The sequence below is a fragment of the Corvus kubaryi genome, unplaced genomic scaffold (assembly GCF_017639235.1).
Source record: "Corvus kubaryi isolate FWS band 111438036 unplaced genomic scaffold, C.kubaryi_AGA036_p1.0 133, whole genome shotgun sequence".
NCBI classification, from domain to species: domain Eukaryota; kingdom Metazoa; phylum Chordata; class Aves; order Passeriformes; family Corvidae; genus Corvus; species Corvus kubaryi.
In genome coordinates this window covers 28,076,267-28,095,259 of record NW_024580667.1, presented here as the reverse complement: position 1 = coordinate 28,095,259, position 18,993 = coordinate 28,076,267, and the positions used below count along the sequence as shown (strand labels likewise).

General features: G+C 36.3%; 1 protein-coding gene across 2 annotated transcripts in view; it reads right to left on the bottom strand.

Moving 5' to 3' along the window:
• The window catches only part of VWA3B (von Willebrand factor A domain containing 3B), a 63,109-nt gene that overhangs the window by 22,125 nt on the left and 21,991 nt on the right, over positions 1 to 18,993 (bottom strand). The window contains exons 9-18 of one of the 2 annotated variants that reach the window (XM_042040990.1): positions 15,324 to 15,440; positions 12,528 to 12,724; positions 11,760 to 11,914; positions 9,864 to 10,002; positions 8,296 to 8,427; positions 5,496 to 5,594; positions 4,312 to 4,494; positions 2,786 to 2,913; positions 1,552 to 1,658; positions 722 to 892 (exon numbers count right to left, since the gene is read on the bottom strand). In XM_042040990.1, coding sequence (XP_041896924.1) covers positions 722 to 892; positions 1,552 to 1,658; positions 2,786 to 2,913; positions 4,312 to 4,494; positions 5,496 to 5,594; positions 8,296 to 8,427; positions 9,864 to 10,002; positions 11,760 to 11,914; positions 12,528 to 12,724; positions 15,324 to 15,440 — 1,428 coding nt within the window. The remainder of the gene's footprint in view (positions 1 to 721; positions 893 to 1,551; positions 1,659 to 2,785; positions 2,914 to 4,311; positions 4,495 to 5,495; positions 5,595 to 8,295; positions 8,428 to 9,863; positions 10,003 to 11,759; positions 11,915 to 12,527; positions 12,725 to 15,323; positions 15,441 to 18,993) is intronic. The other variant, XM_042040999.1, reaches the window with a different exon arrangement.

Below are 18,993 nucleotides of genomic sequence, written 5' to 3'. Positions count from 1 at the left end.
AAGCAGCATCACACACAAAGACAATACAACATTTCAGTTTCTAAATTAATCAATGAGAATTAGTTTTCCTAGGTTTCTTGGTGCTTGATCAATAGTAACAGTGTTACCATATGCCTCATGAGCCCTAATTAACCATCAAGGAAATCTATAAAATAGGTGGGCAATTTCTTTTGTAAACCAAAATTTGTTTCAGTATATTTATTTTTGACCAAAACGTATGGTTAACCAGCTTATTTCCCAAGTCAAGATGTGATAACAAGTACTACCACTAATGAGATGGCCAGGAGTAGCTAATTTAAGGTACACCACTATGAAAATTTGTATAAAAGATATGTAAAAAACTAAACATAAGATGCTGAAATGTAAAGAAGTCAAACATCTTTAAGTGTCATAGGTAAGGTTATAGCATGACTTAGAGGATGTATTAAAAAGTTTGGAGTTGGACTAATTACTGAAAGAAATTAATACTATACATTAATTACTATGTATTAATTACTACGTATTAATTATCTGGATGTATTTCTAAGCCCCATTGAAAACCCTGTTGCAAACTGTTAGTTTGGGAACTGGCAGGAGTCTGGCCACAGCTGTAAGAGCACTGTCACAATACCCAACTTCATGTCCAACTGCTGAATTTCAGTCCTTTGTACAGCAGATCTGCACAGTTTTGCCTCAAACGAGGCACCATTAGATACAAATGTAACAGGAGAAATGTTATCACCTGCCCCACTCCGAACTTCTTGTTCTGTCAACTCGCCTTTGAAAATGGCTGTACATTTCACACCCTTCTTGACAGAAAAACTCTTTTCCTCTGGAGACACTCCTTCCTCTGGGCTTTCTTCCCTAGATTTCACATGGCTCAGGATTCGCAGCAGACTTGTCTTTGTTTGATCTGTAGTTGTTGAAAGGGAAAGAAAGGAAGAGCTAACTTACTGCTCAAATACATGCTTGGGATTTTTGAGTTCCTCTTTGGCTTTCGGTTTTTAAGGGACTGCCTACACAAGACTTCAAACACAAAACTACTTCAACACTAAGTTGTACTTTGTACTTTCCCCAAGGATGAGGGTTTATTTTACTTCAGCTGGGTAACTTTGGTTTCAGACTGCATACAAAGGACACTTACAGGAGAAATGTAGTATTATGAGTGTAGTAAGGGGAAACATTAGTATAAGTAATGCTGTAATTGGTGAAAGATCACCTCTTCATTCTTGCCAATTATGCACTTATTTAGAATAAAAATAGATTAGGGTTTAATATCTACTGTTAAAATACAGTGCTTTAAAAACATTCTGCTAAAATAGCTGTTTTTCCACAGCAGGGCCTGTGACAAAGCACAAATGAGCAGACATTTGTTTTCTGTTTGGGCCAAATGAGTAGGATGGCTGAAAAGTAGAGATGAAGAGAAGTTAAGATTTTCAAAATGATGATTACTTAAGTCAGCAAATACTTAATTTGTTCCCAAAACAAGGGATGATTTTTGCCATTTGCCACAGAATCTTTTGAAGTCAGTGAATGAATTCTGCTAACAACTACAGCTCATTTGAGTCTTACCTGCATATAATGCTTTCTTTCTTCGGGCTGGACTGTCAGCAGTGCTTTGCCAGGTTTGCTCATGTGATGGCACTGATGGTTCTTCTGAAGCACAGCACGGCCTACTGCTAAGAGAAGTACTCAGCTCTTCAATGTGTTTAGATACAGGGACACAGTGTGTGTCTGCTTGTGACTACTGCTCGTAAGTGACAAAAAGAAATTACTGCAAATATATAACACCTGTTTAAAAAACACTTAAGCTGAAATTTTCTGGTCATTTAAACACTGATTTCAAATGCTTCAAACAGTGCAAAATATTTTCTTCTGTTATACTAATATGCATTTCAAAGGAGAGTTCAAAGGAGGTTAAAATATTCTTAGTTTTTTAAAATTATTTAAAAGTAATTTCTTAGTTTATTTAAAAGATGTTCATTACTTTTAAGGTAACACCCTATTTTTCGTAAGGACAGAATGTTCTGTAATAGCTACTTCGAATCCAAGAGCTAAGTAAGTCTACTATCAGCAATGAAAATATCTGCCACATACATATATATGCACATATATATATACACATACATAGATATCTATGTCACAGCATTAATAAAAAACAAAATATGCAAATTCTCAAATAAACACTTAAAAAAATTTTCATTCTGGACATCCTACCTGCCGTTCCACACACATGAAATCATAACACATCACTGTCCACTGTTAATCTGTTTTATTTTCATACCTTTACTTTAAATTACTGTTTTAAATAGATCTCTGTCTTAAAAATCTGATTTCTTTTAATGCAATTTTTTATGGTTTTTTACTATCACTGTACAAATAAATACGCAAATATATTTGTACATAATTTATGTTTCAATCAGCATATCCCAATGAGCAGCCATTTAATCATGAAGTATCAAGCCAGCTCTACTTAGATGACAATAATTTTTCATGAATTCTCTAGGTCAGAGGGAGCAACTGTGTTGGAGACAAAAAGATAATTTCCCCTCTTTGCTTTAATTATTCATAATATGTTGAGACTATTGGTATATTTGAGATAATTTTGTTTCGGGCATCACAGTATTAAAATATTTTTCCAGATTTTTCTTTTCCATTACCTTGGCAGTTAAAAAAAAAAAACCCAGAGTAAGAGAGCAACAACCTTTATTTTAAAAATAGACTGTCAGAGGTTAAAAATGCAAGACAATGAAAAAGGAGAAATGTTTCCACCTATTATTAAGATAATAACAGAATGAGGACATACTTATTCTCTGGATAATCATCTTCATTATGAGAATTCATCATCAGACTTTTCTCATGAAAGGTCTTTACTTTCTCTAGATCTTTCTCTCCTTGATCAATTTCTCTTTTCAAAAGATGTATGTCTTTATTCTAAAAAAAAAAAAAATTAAATGTTTCAGTACAATTACTCCTAAATATGTTTCATTTCTGAACTGAAACTATGTAAGTTCTGATAATAATTCTGAATAATGACTCAGGACAGCTTCCAAATTTTGTATACTCTTTCAGGTAGGCTCTTGTGCTAGGCATTATAGCCTTTCAAATTATTCTTCCTTTCTAGGAAAATGACAAGCATTCCCTAACCAGCCAGTTACCCCTTGAGATATGAACAGCTGTATTTCTGAATAAGGTAATAAGTAGCTCCACTTATTCCAAGCAAGCAAGAAAATAAGTAAGGAAATAAATAAAATACAATACAAGATATGTACATTACAAGTGGTGGCCTGTCATTCTACAGATCTCAGCTGTATCACATACTGTCCCAGGCCCAGGGAAGCAAAAAACATACTCTTCAAGTGAACACTGGAACTGACGAGGAATCATTTGGACTAGAGGAGGAAACAGGAAGGGAATTCCAATGATGATCCCTTTACAGCTCCCACAGGGCCACAGGCTCCCATCTCCAAGTCTGAAGATGGACAACACAGACTCTGGCCCTCGTTTTTCCAACATGAGCAGTGTCACACAGTCCACACCAGCAGAATCACTGAAATTGCCCAGTACACTGATATTTTTCAAGAGCTGGATTATTTTCACATCTTCCTTCTGACTGGTGTCTGCAAAGTTCAAATTTCCCGCTACTGTCTTGTTCCAGCTTCTTCTCATGGTTCCACTACCAGCATATCTGAAATCTATGCAATCAATTCACTGAGTTAACTAAAATTAACTTTAATTAAAAGCAAGAATACATTTCAAATGGGTGCTTCTGTTAGTCTATTTAGAAATTTCCTGTTGGGGATTGTTGAGCTGCTTAGTGACACTTGATAGACGACTGTTACTCTAGTCATTTTACTCCTTATAGATCCCAGCAGCTACTGTAGAACAAACTTGTAACAAAATCCATAAAATCATTATCATTCAAATTCAGCTCTGCATTCTCTTATTTATTAACAGGATACAAACCATATTTTCATTTTAAACAGTAACTTATTTCTGAAACACCAGAGATCACGTGTTTCTTCCAGAGCTGATTTGGTCTACACATAATTTCAGGTTTTAGTTTTCAGATGGGGTCATCAGGGAAGGGAGAATGTGTTTGCAACAATAGCACTATAGATGTACTTTGCATTATACTTGGGCTATTTTGTTGTGGTCTGGAAAAATTTCACAAGCAAAAAAAATCATTGCTTTCATATCATGTCAAATCTGACTAGGATTAACCCTCTCTTCTTTTAGTAATCTACTGTAGTACAAAATTACAATAATGCAAGTCATGTGGCTCTTCCAAGTAGCATGAAGCAGCAAATGTATTTATTTTCAGATACTCACAACCAGAAACTCTGTAGTATCAGGATCACTCAGATAAATGTTGTAATAATGAAACCGTCCCTCTGTTTTAGTTGATAGTTCATACAAAAATTTATTGGCTTCTATATCATCGCAGTTGAAGGATACAGTATGGATGGGAATTTTACAGTGAAGTTGGACTTCAGCCAAAATTATCTGGGGGGGCTAAAAATAAAAAAAACCCTTATGTTAAAAATGTGGCATCTGGAAACATATTTATCAAAACATGGAGAATTTGTAAGAATTTAATCAGTTGTTCTGATCAGTTGGTCAGAGATGGATATAGATCAGTTAAAAGCATCCACTTTATACAGATTGCCATTTCAATCAGAAATTAGCTAAATGAGCTAATTTAAAACAGATTTGGACAGACTGATAAACGCATTAAGGCACATGATGTAAATTGTAATATAATCAGTACTCTTTGTTTATGAAGTTTTAAAAGAAATTACTAATGTATAGGAAATTAAACTACTACATTAGTGTTTAGTATCACTGGATATATATATATATATAAATATTTTTGAAAGTATATGAATGTAGATATTTTTCTGAAACTGAATTAGTTCCAAGAAAATTTGATTCAATACCAGGAAACAAAATAGAGGCTGAGAAAATAAGAATGCTAGTTTCCTCCTCCCATAAACAAATAAAAATTAGGTGAAAAAATAGATCTACCATCTCCAAAAATGCTGAAGGATCTGGTAGAAAAAAATTATTGACTCAGTTCTCGAAATTCTGATAACATTTCAGTTGTTCAAAATACTCAAAAATCTTGACAAATTAAGCAATGTTTGCAATATAATTGTTGTGTTGGTTGCACTCTGATAGTTAAAAGCAATATCAGCCATTTCCTTTTTTTAACTGTTAAAAAGGTATAACATAATTCATAAAAGACATTATTAACAAGGTAAAAAAAAAATTATTCACTCATTTTGAACTTAATAAAAATATTTAAAATAAGAATATGAATAAGTGTACATGAAGCCAAATTATTCTTTGGTAAAATATTAATTTATGCTCTTAGCTAGAAAAACTGTGAAACAATGCCAGTAAACATGCAAGAGACTCCATGAGACTCAGCACTGCAGGCATGACAATCATCTCCTAATTCCAACTTCTGACACCACTTTTCTGCATTTTCTGTTTTCTCATTTTAGAAACACCTGGTCAGGTCTCCCATCAGTCAAGAGATAAATAGCCTGAGTGTCAGTATCAGCAAGAGCAATCTGGAGAGCTTTGAGTGTATTTGTGGAACTTCCAACCTAAGAAACCAAAGAGAAAAAGACAAAGAAACAGCCATAAATACTAACAGTCCTTTGCCTCTGTTCTTAAATTCATAATGACAGTGTACTGATTCTAGGGATAATACAGAACCAAAATGACTAATAAAATGATGAAAACATTTATGTCATGTAGCTAGAAAAAGCTACGCAAGTGTCAAAGTAACATAAATTGGTACCAGATTGGTATTCAGTGTTTATGCAAACACACATGAACAAAATGCTGGCAGCAGCAATCACTAAAAGACTATAAACAGATAGAAAGATGTAAGACAAAAGATGCATTCTCTTCATTTTTCCCACTGATGCTCCTGCTTGCCTTGAAACACTCCATTGAAACACATATTTTACTTAACCAAACAGTTCAAAGGTTACACAAAAGAGTTGCAGAAGTTTATTTCTCCAAAACTGGTAAAGGAGTTCTTAGTTGTCCAAACTTATTTTTTCAGATTCTCTCCCATGAACCCCCTTGGCACATTAACGTAAATATCATTTATGATTTAGCACAAAAAAAGTTAGCTATAGCAACAAAAGATGCCCAGTAAACTAATACTGTGCTCACAAAAAAAATCCATTGGAGTAATTCTAGAACTTTTCCTGTGTCATTCACATACTTAGATAAATATAAATCTCTAACACTGACCCATATATGCAAAAATATGCTAAGAGATAGCATTATTTCTTCAGTCCTATTAATTGTGTTAAAACTTCTTCCAGTCCTTCCCAAGAGCAGTCAGTTCTATCTAAAAGGGCAAAGGAAATCAGGTGAGATGGGATAGGAGGTACATTCTGAGAGTTACTCTGTATGACTGCATAAGAGTGTGTGGGCCAGGCAACACAACAGCTCATCTACTTTATAATCTACTATTCTAACTCACAAGCAAACCTTACCAGTACCCACTCATAAGAAATAACCAGCCATTTCCCTCTTGTTAAATTTATCTAATACTCCTGATGTTTTAGTAGTTATAAAGTTTTAGACACATCGCTCATTGGCCATCTTGGCTCTTTCAATAATAGTTTCGAACAGATTTGAAACAAAACAGCTTCTTTCACTTCTTTTCACATCATCAGAACACAGGGTGGATGCTGATGATGTGCAGAAAATAACCATGTACCTTATGGTAAATGCTGTTCATTTTAGGTTTCTCAATTGCTACTGTTACAAATGAACACCAATTTTCTCAGTATTTAAACAATGATGACCAATTTCAACTATAAGACATTGCTACCACTAAAATTTTAAATGTTATCACATCTAAAGTATTTTTTAAGGAGCAGTTAGTTACTGTTTATAGCTCAGCTTCCTCATTCATAATCCTGGGACCAAAGAGCATAAAATGGGATCAAAAGATCTACTCTGATTAATATTCCAGAGAAATCCTCTGTTCATTTCAGCTTCACTGTAAATCCGGCTTTTTGATCTCAGACTTATGCCTGCAATGCTTAAAAGAGGCTAAAAGGTCAGCAGCAGATGTCATCCCTGAAAAAAGTAGATTGTTCTTGTGCCATTTCCTATTCCATTTCAGATATCTAGATCTGAACTTAGAATGAAATTTATAAACAAAAAATTCAAAATTTTTTGAATAATGATGGAAAAGGCCATTCACTAATGTATATACAAGTGGTATCAAAATATGGTAGGTCAAAGTATTATTAAACTTGCATGATGCTGTACAACATACATGACTTAAACAGAGCCAAGTTCTCAAGCCTCAAGCAGGGCAGCAAAATAAGGCTAAATAAGCTCAGTTACAAATGTTCAACTACTCAGGGAGGCCACACTAATACTTCCTTTTCTCTGTGTGTTGGTCTGTTAGTATTTTCTGAGAATACCAAGTTATTGATCTTGCTTTGTAGTCTCAGAGGTATTATACAGCTTCCCCAATTCCCTCCTCCCCAGGAATTTCCAATTAAGTCTGAGGAAGAGCTATCATAATGCTGAGGAGTTTTATTATATGAACATGGGTTTTTGTGCTAAAAAACATGAAGTGCGATGTATCTATACCATTGTATGACTGATTTTCAGTCCCATGTTCATAACATTGCTGTCCACATTTTACACATTAAGTGGCCCTAAAGCTGTTGATAGTTACAATCTGGTGGATGACTGTGGCTGACTACAAGCAGCTCTGCTCTGGCAACTGTCAGAGAAAGAATACCGGGTAGATAGACAGAGGTTTGGTCTGAGTATGTTTGTTCTCATGTTTCTAGGGCACCTAAAGTTAGCTGTCTATTCATCAAAAAGAACTAGAAATGCTTCTCCAGTTTGCTGGGTTTGGTTTCCTGTACCACCTCTGAGCCGTAAGTTTGCCAGCAACACCTCTCAACCATGCAGCAGCCCTGCAGCAAGAATGACAAATTCAGATGCAAGGTCTGAGCAATGATACGGTTCCTACGGAATTCAAATTGGCCAACGCTTGCATTGTGGCTGCAAAACATAGCAGGCTGCAACTTGAATTATTATGATCTTATAAACAGGTCCATTGTTAAAGCATTATTATACCTGAAAGACGTACTGTATTCAGTTCTACTTAAGTTTACCCATCATCTATATTTTCAGCTTACTCGAGTCAAATACTTAGTCTATGCAAAATCACCCCAGCCATACAGAAAGTGGAGAAACAAATACAACTTTGTATACAAAGCAAGCACGCTTTGTGATAATTAGCTGCCACATTACCTCAAGTCCTTTTATCCAAAGCCAAGCATCTTGCAAATTTTCCTCATTAACTTCAGCAAGTTTCTCTTGCCATGCCACTGCTTGGGCACTAAATTTCACAAAGTTAAATCTCTTCTTGTGTCTCAGTTGTTCCTGCAAGAGATGGCATCTGAATTTTACCTACTATTAAAAGAAAGAATACTTGTATCCTGAAATATTGAGTAATAGCAATAGTTTTAATTAATATATAGTTAATTATATGGTTACAATAAATAATTATAACATATATAATAAATGTTATGGTGTACAGGGAGACATACAAAACCAGAGATAATTATTGCTTGCAACTATTAAGATTGCTTGAAATTCCCAGTAAGTCTCCATATACTCATATTTCTCAAACAATTTAAATAGCAAATGTCTAGGAGGGCATGAAAGAGAGAGATGAAACTGGATATGATCAGTGGTGTAAGAAAGAGATACCACTGCTTACCAGAGGAAATTGAAATCAGAAAGAAAGTAAGATATCATCTAGAGGAGGAGAACAAGAATCATATAAAGAGCACTAGCAAGGGGAACTAGACAGCAGGAGAAAATCAAGAATTTGCTGAAGTTGCTTTTGGACAGAAGTTATAAGTCAAGGAAGATTTGTGCAAGCGAGCACAAACTTTCAGAGTCTGGAGTCTTTGCCTCTCTTTCATCACAATTTTTGTGCAGCTGCCTGTGAAACCTTCTGGCACAGTATCTAATATACTTCTAGTGCTGATCTGCTTAGAGGAGCACAAGATACTATGCCCTATGTCTTGAGCACTTAGCTCAAAAACCTCTCTGTCATAGTTTTAATTTTTCTAGTCCTACTAATGATTGTTATCAATGCCAAGCTGAATTTTTATTTCAGTTACTTCTCTTAGCACTAAAGAAATTAAAGATCAATCATGTCTCTGAAATATTAATGTAAGCTTAGGTGACATCACTGTAGACTTCTAAAACTAGGCAAGACAAATCCTGTTCTAGGTGTGTCTTCCAGTACTCACAGCTTTTGAGGTACTTCTGCACTTTGCCAGTCCCTTTGCAAAGTTCTGAGTCACTGTAAGGTGCAAGGAAGTTCAAAATGTTCTACACCCTCTATTGTAGAAGTATGAGAGTGAATCTAGAACACACATTACAAATCACAACAAGCCAATGGAATTGGATGACACTGCTTCAAAGCAAAAATTAAAATGCCAAAAGGTGTTTCATTGCATAGCTTGTTTCTGGTTTGGGTTTTTTGTTGTTGTTGTTTGTTTTTCTTTTTGTTTGTTTGTTTGTTTTTATTTTTTTTTAGGAGGGGGTGGCTTGAGGGAAACAACTACTTAAGCCTTTATAATTTTTAGTATCTTCTCTAGCTTTTTTCAAAGAGTTGCATAAATGAGGGGGAAATATAAATTATTACCTGAAAAATGAGCACATGAAGAAAAATCTAAGTATTTTTATAAAGCTGCTATTTTAAAAACACATTTTTAAAATAAAAAGTAGAGTAACAACCACCGAGAAAAGATCAGTTTACTCTAAAATGCTCCTCAGCCTTCAGAGTCATCACTTTATCACACCTGTATTAGCTGAAATATTTTTTCCTTCACTAGTGGCAGCTTGTTGTTCATGGACTGGGATGTATCAATAAGAATATAGACATCGTCTTCAAACACATTCCCAAAAAGCCCTCTACTTCCTTGTTGAAGCCACTTAATCCTGGGGGAGGAAAAAAAATATCAAAACCTGTTCTGTAACATCTCTGGGGCTCTGTGTATCAGAATCTGAAAGGTAGGATCTTTTTGTTGCTGCTGTACTTCTTATTCTCTTTCCCTAAGCACCTGTTAGTAGTCACTGTCAGAAGCCCTTGATGAATCAGTCCCCTGTCCCTATGTAACGTCACAAGACATTTTTAATTTCAATAGAAATCTGGACACAGACAAAAAAAAAGACAAAACAATACAGCACCTTTATAAAGTCAGTTATCAGGTAGTTTGGGCTGGGAAATCCAATGTGGAAGCAACTATAACTATTGTCCCTGTATCTGTTCTCCAGACTCATCTCAGTAAATCATTTAAGTCCGTAATACTATGCCTCCCTTCTCAGGAAACCACTTGAGAACCTATTCTCCAAGGACCTTAAGCACTTCAAAGAGGCTTAATACAACACAGATGCTTCAGTGGTTTGTGGACCTTGAGCCTTAAATACAGAATTAGATTTACATTTTAAACAGGACTGGAATGTGCCTGCCAGTTAAATTCATGCATACATACTGCTGTGCACAAGAACATTTCCTCAGTAATGGGCGCAGCAAGTCCAAATCTGATTTCCCTTGACAGTCATAAAATGCTCATCTGCTCTGAAACAGAGACATTTAACACATGGAACATAATGGCCCTGGGAAAAATATTCATTTCTACAAAAGGTTTCAAAAATAATGATATCATGGAAACTGAAGGATCCTGTTACATTACCTACCAATAGCTATTTTGTCACTGATTATTTCCCCCAAAGTGTTTGATGAGGTCCACCAAGACTTCTTAACGTTTAGATGAAACATTCAGAACAGCAAGCCCTTAATCTTGACTTGGATTTCAAAAATACATACTCACCAAAACTGCTTTTCTCAAATTTTCCTTTGACCATATATAAATGTTACCTTAAATACAGTAAGATGAAGATAAACCAGAAGCAATAACAAAACTCTATTTGACCTTGCTAAAGGTAATCAGGCTGTTATACTTTTGGTCGAGAGGCAACAATAAAATGAAAAATTCACCAATAAAATGAAAGTTCCATCCTGCTTTCTTCAGTGAGACATCTCGTTGTCCATATATACAAAACAGAGAGCAACATTTATTTTTTCTGTTCTAAAATAGGTCTACCTTAGACTGCCTATTTTTCTGTAGATCTCATACAAAACCTAAGTGTCTGTACAGCTGCATAAATGTAAACTAGGCAGCTAGTTTGAGCAGTGAACTTCTGATCATGTGCATTACTTAATAGCTCATGCCCTGACTCTGATCTAGACTGTTCAAAATTGTCCTCAACACAAAATTGCAAAAAACGCAGATAACCACTTGAGCACAAGCCAAGCTGTGCTTCTTGGTGTTGCAAGGGATCCTAAGTACACAGGATGAATGTTTACTGAGTTTTCTTGATGATTCTTGAAGTTGTCTGCCACCTTATAGTCCCAATACTTTTTGGCCCTTTTAGCAGTAATTCAAAAATGTGCAGACTGACTTTCACACTTGTGTTTAAGAAGGAGAAAAAAAATTCAAAATCCTCATCAGGTTTCCTTTATGGCTACTAAGAAATCCTACACACAGGATTCTGATTTAAAATAGACTTCTGGCTTAGTACTGATAAACTGCTGTCAGTTTATCAACCACTTCAACTTATTATGACAGTAAATGTCAAACTTTTCAACGCTCACGTAAAATAATCAAACTGATTTTATGTGACAGAACACTAACCTTCCTTCCACTTGTCTGAGAGCTGTCCTCATTTTCTCTTTGTACTGCTTATACTTTTCTGTAGTAACATATACATGAACTACAGATCCATCTTTCCAGAGAGTATGTACAAACTTGTCACAGTATCTTGCATGAATTACCTTCCTCTTTGTCTCCTACAACAAAGAAAACACATTTTATGTCCAAAACATACTATTTTGCAGTGCCTTTAATATTTGGGGAACAAACTTCAAAGGTACATGCTTGTTGCACATGAACAGGAGTAGAAATAAACATGGGATATGGTGGTCACAGAATTGCTCCTAGCAAGATTCAATAGAAACTGGTTTTGTTCTTGCAGCTAGTAAAAACCAGAAGCTTACTAAACAGTGCAATGGTAAAACTTGAGAAAAACAAACAGAAGACAAATTAATCCAAATATTTTAAGGACCTGCAAGACACTGCAGCAGCTGAGACTAGCACATCCTCTAAAGATGACAAGCAATCTTTGCCCCACAAAGACAAAGAAAACCAAGGCATTGCTTAAGCCAGTTCTGATTCTCCCTTTTAGATTTTATGTGAACCAGCAAGGAGTCCTTAAAGCAGTCATTCTCAAAAAGCTCTTTAAGACACTCTTTATCTCAGTAATTAATTATCTGATTTTAACAAAAACTACAAAACAACAAGGCCATATACTATATCATCAATTTATCCATCAATCAAGTTTTGAAACTTTAAAAGAAAAAACAAACAACTTACAGGATGTGAGGGAACATGAACAATACTCACAGCATCAGTTTGTGAACATTCATCCTCTGGTTTAGTTTTTATGTCAACAAGCCCATCTACATGGCGAAAAACACAATCAGCAAGTGCATCATACAGTGTGAGCTTCTGAGCTTTCAAGCCATACTTCTGCAACCACTTCTCAGATGTCAAATATTTGTCAGTTATATGTTTTGGTAATGGATGATCAGCTTTGTTTGCTAATAAAGAAAACAAACAAAATCTCCTGCATAACATGGTTCATTCTGGATAAGCTATTTTCAAAAACAGACTCTGATTGTGGAATCAAAATTTTCAAACTTGTTCTGCTTGCTCTGACAGCACTGCAGTGAATAGGTATTTCTGAGTGATTTTTAGTAGTCTCTACTTCGGCTGTGGGGCTTTTTCTTATCAGACAACTCATTGCAACAAATTCCTTTGTAACTGGGAAAAAAAACACCAGAAGACAGGGAGCAAAGACAATAAATAGTAAGATTAACATATAAAAGGAATATTCTTAGTAGTTGAATTACAAAATGCCAGAAAGTATTCCTGAATAAGACGTCTAACTTCAAGGAGAATCATTTGAGCAAATGAAACAATGGAGATATAATTGAAAATACAGTCAAGACCATGGGTTAACACTAATCTTTTTAGAGACAGCTATTTAAAGTAAAAGGCAAACGACAATGTCATATTGTCTTATAAATTTTCCAAGGGCTGTCTTAAGGTAGGGCACTGCACATCTCTGGACACCAGTACAGTATACAGATAATACAGATAAAATAATAGGATATGGGACTCTCCACTCACTCATCACTATCCCAGTAAACCACACCTAAACCAAATGACCAGGCAGTGGGTCTCATTGCAGGCTGAATTTATTTTGTCACACTTCAATTTTGTACCAAGGTGGTATAAATGTCTACTCAGTTTAGATGCAGCTACAGTGACCACAATAGTGAGATCCTGAGCCTGTAATAAACCTATGGAGGCATCCACTGCCCTTACACACACAGAGATGAGCCAACATCAGGGCAGGTGCACGATCAGAGCCTGTTTATATGGAAACCTTTGCTTTATGATTGCTTGTGGTCCTTAGAACAAGTGTCACAAATGTGCTCACAATTTTGAAAAGAAAACTGTTGTTTTCTTTCTTCCACATGCTTTACATAGAGATATTTTGCTGCAAAACATTTTAAACAGATCAGGAAGGCAGAACCGGGAAGAAAACACATGAAAACTGAAAAACTACAGTTATTTGGATCAATGGGCAATAGACAAATAATGCTGAAGAACTTAAAAAATATATCACACTGTACTTTCATTTCTTTTAATTTATTTATGAAGGTATTATGTATCAAGGCAAACACTAAAAGAACATTAAAGCTGTGCAGTCAGGAAACATTGACATCAAGGCTGTCCTTGCAGTTTTATTGTGGTCTCTTTGTTCATATGCGTTACAGGAGAGACGTTTAACTTCGTATGGGAAGTCCTGCTAACTTAGAAGATGCTCTTATCAGTATAACAAATGACATCGTGCCTTCAGAGATGAAAAAAACCTCTAGATTTAACTATAGTTATCTTATGGACAGAAATTCAAACCCAGTGCAGCCAGAGAGAGTTCTCAGCTTCAAATCTTCATCATCACCACACCAGTCACACATGTCAAAACAGTTCAAGTTACTGACCAACTGATTGTACAAAGCATTCCTCAGCAGATGATCCAGAAAAGGCCACCTGGTCCCAGCCTCCATCTGGACAAAGTGAAAGCAACTGCAAAAACAGTACTAGAGCTACACAAAATCACCCATGACTCATGCTAATTCAACCTGCATCTTGTATCAACTTACACAAAAAAATACCACTGGATACCATGTAAGTATTTTAAAACCAGGACTACTTAAGAAACTAAGTACTGATGATCTTGGCTGTGATCCTGAAAACCCACCCCCTCAGTTGCAGTCCAATGCTGAAGGTGCCTAGACTCCACAGATTCCTAAGCTTTTAGTATTTAAGTCTTGTCAGTGGCATCATTCTGCTTCATAGCATGCCCAGAGCATCTCCATCCTAGCGGGGCTGAGTAGCTTCTCACTGTCCCTTGTAAAAACCTTCCAGAACAGAACTACAGAAACCAGCTATGCTTCTGTCTCCAACAGGGCTCAATTCAATCAATATGCACAGAACAACAGGTAAGTCATGTTCTAGGCCAAACATAATGGCAAGAACTACTGGTTTAATGAAGACTTGTAGGTATTCCTTCATGTTTCTTAAGACAGGAGTTGTCAGAGTGCTTATTTTGAATTGTTTTCAGACCCCTGCCTTTGCAAAAATGCAACCCCTCCGCTTCTTCCCTTTACACGGAATGAACTAGCTACCAGGTTGGAGGCTATGCCAAGAAAACTGTGATGGGACAGTATTGGTATTTCCCCAGCACTGTGTAGAACAAGCTAAAGATTTACTGGTTCAGGCAGACAGGAAGACATAACGAAAAATAACCCGAAGTAATTTCCATATCTTAAAATCCAGGTAACTTCTAAACCGAGTCACTGGTAAAATAAAAATAGTGTGTTTCAGCCTGAGCTGTTAAAGTTTAGCAAGTTTAAGCCATAGTAAACAGAGATTTGTATTGGAAAGTTTTAAGCAATCCTAAATTTAGATAACAATTAAAGGTGCTATATAGACATAGAGGTGCTATAACCTGTAAATAGACATTTCTGAGAAAATCATCCCCAAATTGATGTGCAATCAAAACTGTTCACAAAAAGATGTTGATTGTTAATGTAATGGTAGCTGTCTTGAAAGAAACATAAATGATACCATCTTGAGAAGCAGACCGGTCAGATTCTGATAAAATTTTCTGAACTTGTCTCACTGTACTCCTGGCTTCCTCCAGCTCCTTCCAGATCAAAAAGACATCTTCACAGACACCAGCGACTGCAAAAGAAATAATAAATAGAGCTTCACATTTTTATACAATTTCAACTTTTTATAACTCCTCAATCACCATAAAGTCATCGGTATATCCAGATGTTGCCATATAACCTTGTTTTCTTGACGTCCCGTTGCAATGACAAGTGTTATTCTCTGACAGACTTCAAAAAAGGGCTCAAAGCTGGCTCCACAATATGAGAGGTGCTCAGTATGTTGGACCTAACCTCCAAAGTTGGCCACAGATTGTTCCCACAGTGGAAGCAAATAGATTTTAACACTGCCAGAAAATAATAAGAAAACTCCACACTGAAATTCACTTGTTACCCCCTGCACTTCATTGCAAAACTTGGCTCCAAATATTAAACACAGTTTTGACATTTTAAAGAGAAGACATTTTTGACTCTTTCCATTTCCTAAAGTACATAATTAATTTTATTTAAATCTTCTTTCCCTGATGACTATCTGATGAAATTTTGCTAAAGATAAGTTTATTTTCATCCCAACAATTCTCAACAGTCATAAACAAATGCTACCAAAAAAAATTTTTTTACTACCAGGCTATATTGTCAAAAAAAAAAAGGAAAAATCCAAAACTGGAATTGAGACAAGGTTTTCTTAGGTTTTCTTAATTTTGACTGATATGTCTTTCTTGGTGAAAATAATAAAAATATTTATTTATTTCACAACGAGAAACTACTAAAATTGAGACCCCTTGTATACCTAAGCAGTATGATCATTATTAAAAATGTGTTAAATTAGGTTAGTCTCAGAGTTTAAACTGTAATATAGGACAATGCAGAGATACTGTGTGCAGCGTTACAGTAAAAATATAAAAGAAACTGAATCATCAGCTATCCTAACTACAAATATATGTTACAAACTATTGCAGATCACAACCCATTAATGAATTGCACATAAAAATGCTGAACAAGACAAACTGTATATTATCATTCAGTAGCTCAGTTAATATACAGTGATGGTTCACTATATGAAAGATAAGACACGCAAACTTGTGTACTAAAGTAGGCTACCAGTAAACAAACAAACCTGATCATTTTGTTCTTTGATAAACTTTCCAGAAATAAGAAGAAGAAGAAGAAGAATGTAATACAAATAAGAACTCAATTTTAATTGTGAAATGCTTTCAGCTTCCAAGAAATATTTTGAATTGTGTTATTATACACTGCCATCTCCTGGGACCTTCCTGCATTTCAAAAACATCTGTTGCAACCATTAGGACAAAGATCAACATTTCCGAAATCACAAAAAGCTTTAGTAAGGCAGATCATTCTACAACATAAAACACAAAAGGGTGAAAAAACTTCAGTTTATAATCATTACTTGTTAAACTTAAGAAAAGTATTCTCTTCAAATATTTCAGAAAGAAGTCAGCTTTTATTTTATAAGCAATCTCTCCCCAGAAATGCAAACACATGCATTCAAACCATGCATGCACATAAGTCTAAGTTTAAGGGTGTTAAGAATGCAATTCCAGTGGCACTGTCTCCAACTAAATCTGGATATCCTCCACAAGCTATCAATTACTTTCATCCAGATTTAATTTTATGAATATTTTTAATATAAAGTTTGAAAATAGTGAAAGAAATATGTATACTTCAACTACCTATAAAACAGTAACAACTATATCATTTTGTTGCTTCATTTCCCCTTAAATTGATGCTATAGACTCATCAGTTTTACAGGATTATTGTTACTGTCCCCATTAAGATAAATGTATTTAATTGGTATTATATGAGAAGATATTTTTTCTCTATTTATGCTTGCAGCACAGCAAAGTAAAACTGCATGCCCCTTAAAAGCAACTATGCTTGATGTCACTTGGTACACAGGGCAAATGCAGGCACCAAGAATTGCACATTGGGAAATTCTGGTTGCTTAGAAAACCCTTTATTTGTCAACATTTTTACAACATTTTTTCCTGGATTCAACTGGGAGAGAAGCTTGCAAGCAATGATATCCACAGCAGCTTTCTCTCTCTACACAGGAAGCTCAGCTGCACCTCTACCTCAACCTCTTTTCCCCTACAGCTAAGGAGGAATGGAAAGAAAACCCCTGTATCTTTCAAAACTGAACCCCCAAAATCAAAACCTACATGCACATGCAAGGCATAGTATCTTCCAGATGTGGCTTTCAACTGTGGCCCATCCCTCAAAGCATATCATTGGTAAATGGCCAAGAAAGCATGAACCCAAATTTAATTTGGTTTAAATTCCCTCTGCTCGCACCTCAGATGTGCCATTTTTTGGGGATCACCAGCCAAAGAAAGTCACCTTTCTGGAGGGTGCAGTTCACAACCACTCCAAGCCCACTGTCTCTTGCACACATTCAGGCATCCATGTCCTAGGAATAATTTTGTCTTTAAAAATGACTTTAACCAGGGAGAGAAAGGGTCCTCCTGGTTCCCCCTGCCATGAAGCACTTCCCCACGTGCCCTGGCTGGCAGTGTAACAGCCAGACCTCTGGGGACGCCCTGGTTCTGATTCAAAACCCACCCCACTGCAATGGCAGGAGGGTGGCCACCAGTCCCACAGGAGGGGACCGGCCTGAACACGCTGCCGCACACGTCGGCCTGCGCCAAGCGCAGTCGGCTTCCCTCGGCTCTGCCCGCAGCCATCCTGACCGTGCAGAGCGCCTCACCCTGGCTAATGCTCCGGGAGTGCCCTGCCCGCGGGTAGAGGCGTTTCTGCTCTGGAGAAGGGAGGCCTTGGAAAAGAGGAAGAGGATGAGGAAGGGTGTGGGGAAAGCTTGTGGCAAGGGACAGAAGCATTTTGCTGACACCAGCGAATAGAGAAGCAAGACAGTAGATCTAAGCAAAAGCACAAACATACTTGCACATGTACAAGGAAACTCATAACTCCCTCATTTCCATTTCCCAGTTATTTAACTGGCAGACAATCTCAAAAGAAGCAGCTTCCCCACATGTACCTCCACTCAAACAAACTCATCTGGTTTGACAAGTCACTGTAACCTATTTGATTTCCATATTGCTAATGGAAAAGCCTATATTAAAAAAAAAAAAAAAAAAAAAAAAAGCCTACAAAGTATCTACAATATCTTTGAAACAGGAAGCAAATACCAGTACAAAAGCAAATCATGGAAAACAGAAGTATTTCTTACTTGTCTGATTATCTGACTTAGACCGTGGAAGCAAGCAAATCCAAATATAATGGAATACAATCTATTTGAAAATGAATTTGCTAGCAAGGGAAGATGGGGAAATTTATTTTCTTCACTGCCAGTCCCTTTCTCAGCCTCCATGTGGCAGTAGAACACAGAAATATACCCTCAAGCACTGATTTTTAAAATCTCCATTTAGAGGGGGATGAATGAAGGCACAAAGAAGCATAAGAGGGTAGTCCACAGCTTTTACCTGCATACCTGCCAGGTCAAACAGCACTCAAACTCACTGCAGCCCAATCCTGTCCCTTTTCCATTGGGCAAATGGACAAAGCAAATGAACTTTGTATCCCATGTGGTATCACAGAACAGCTATCTGCATCACTCCCTACACATTAGCAAAGAGATTTGCTAGGCC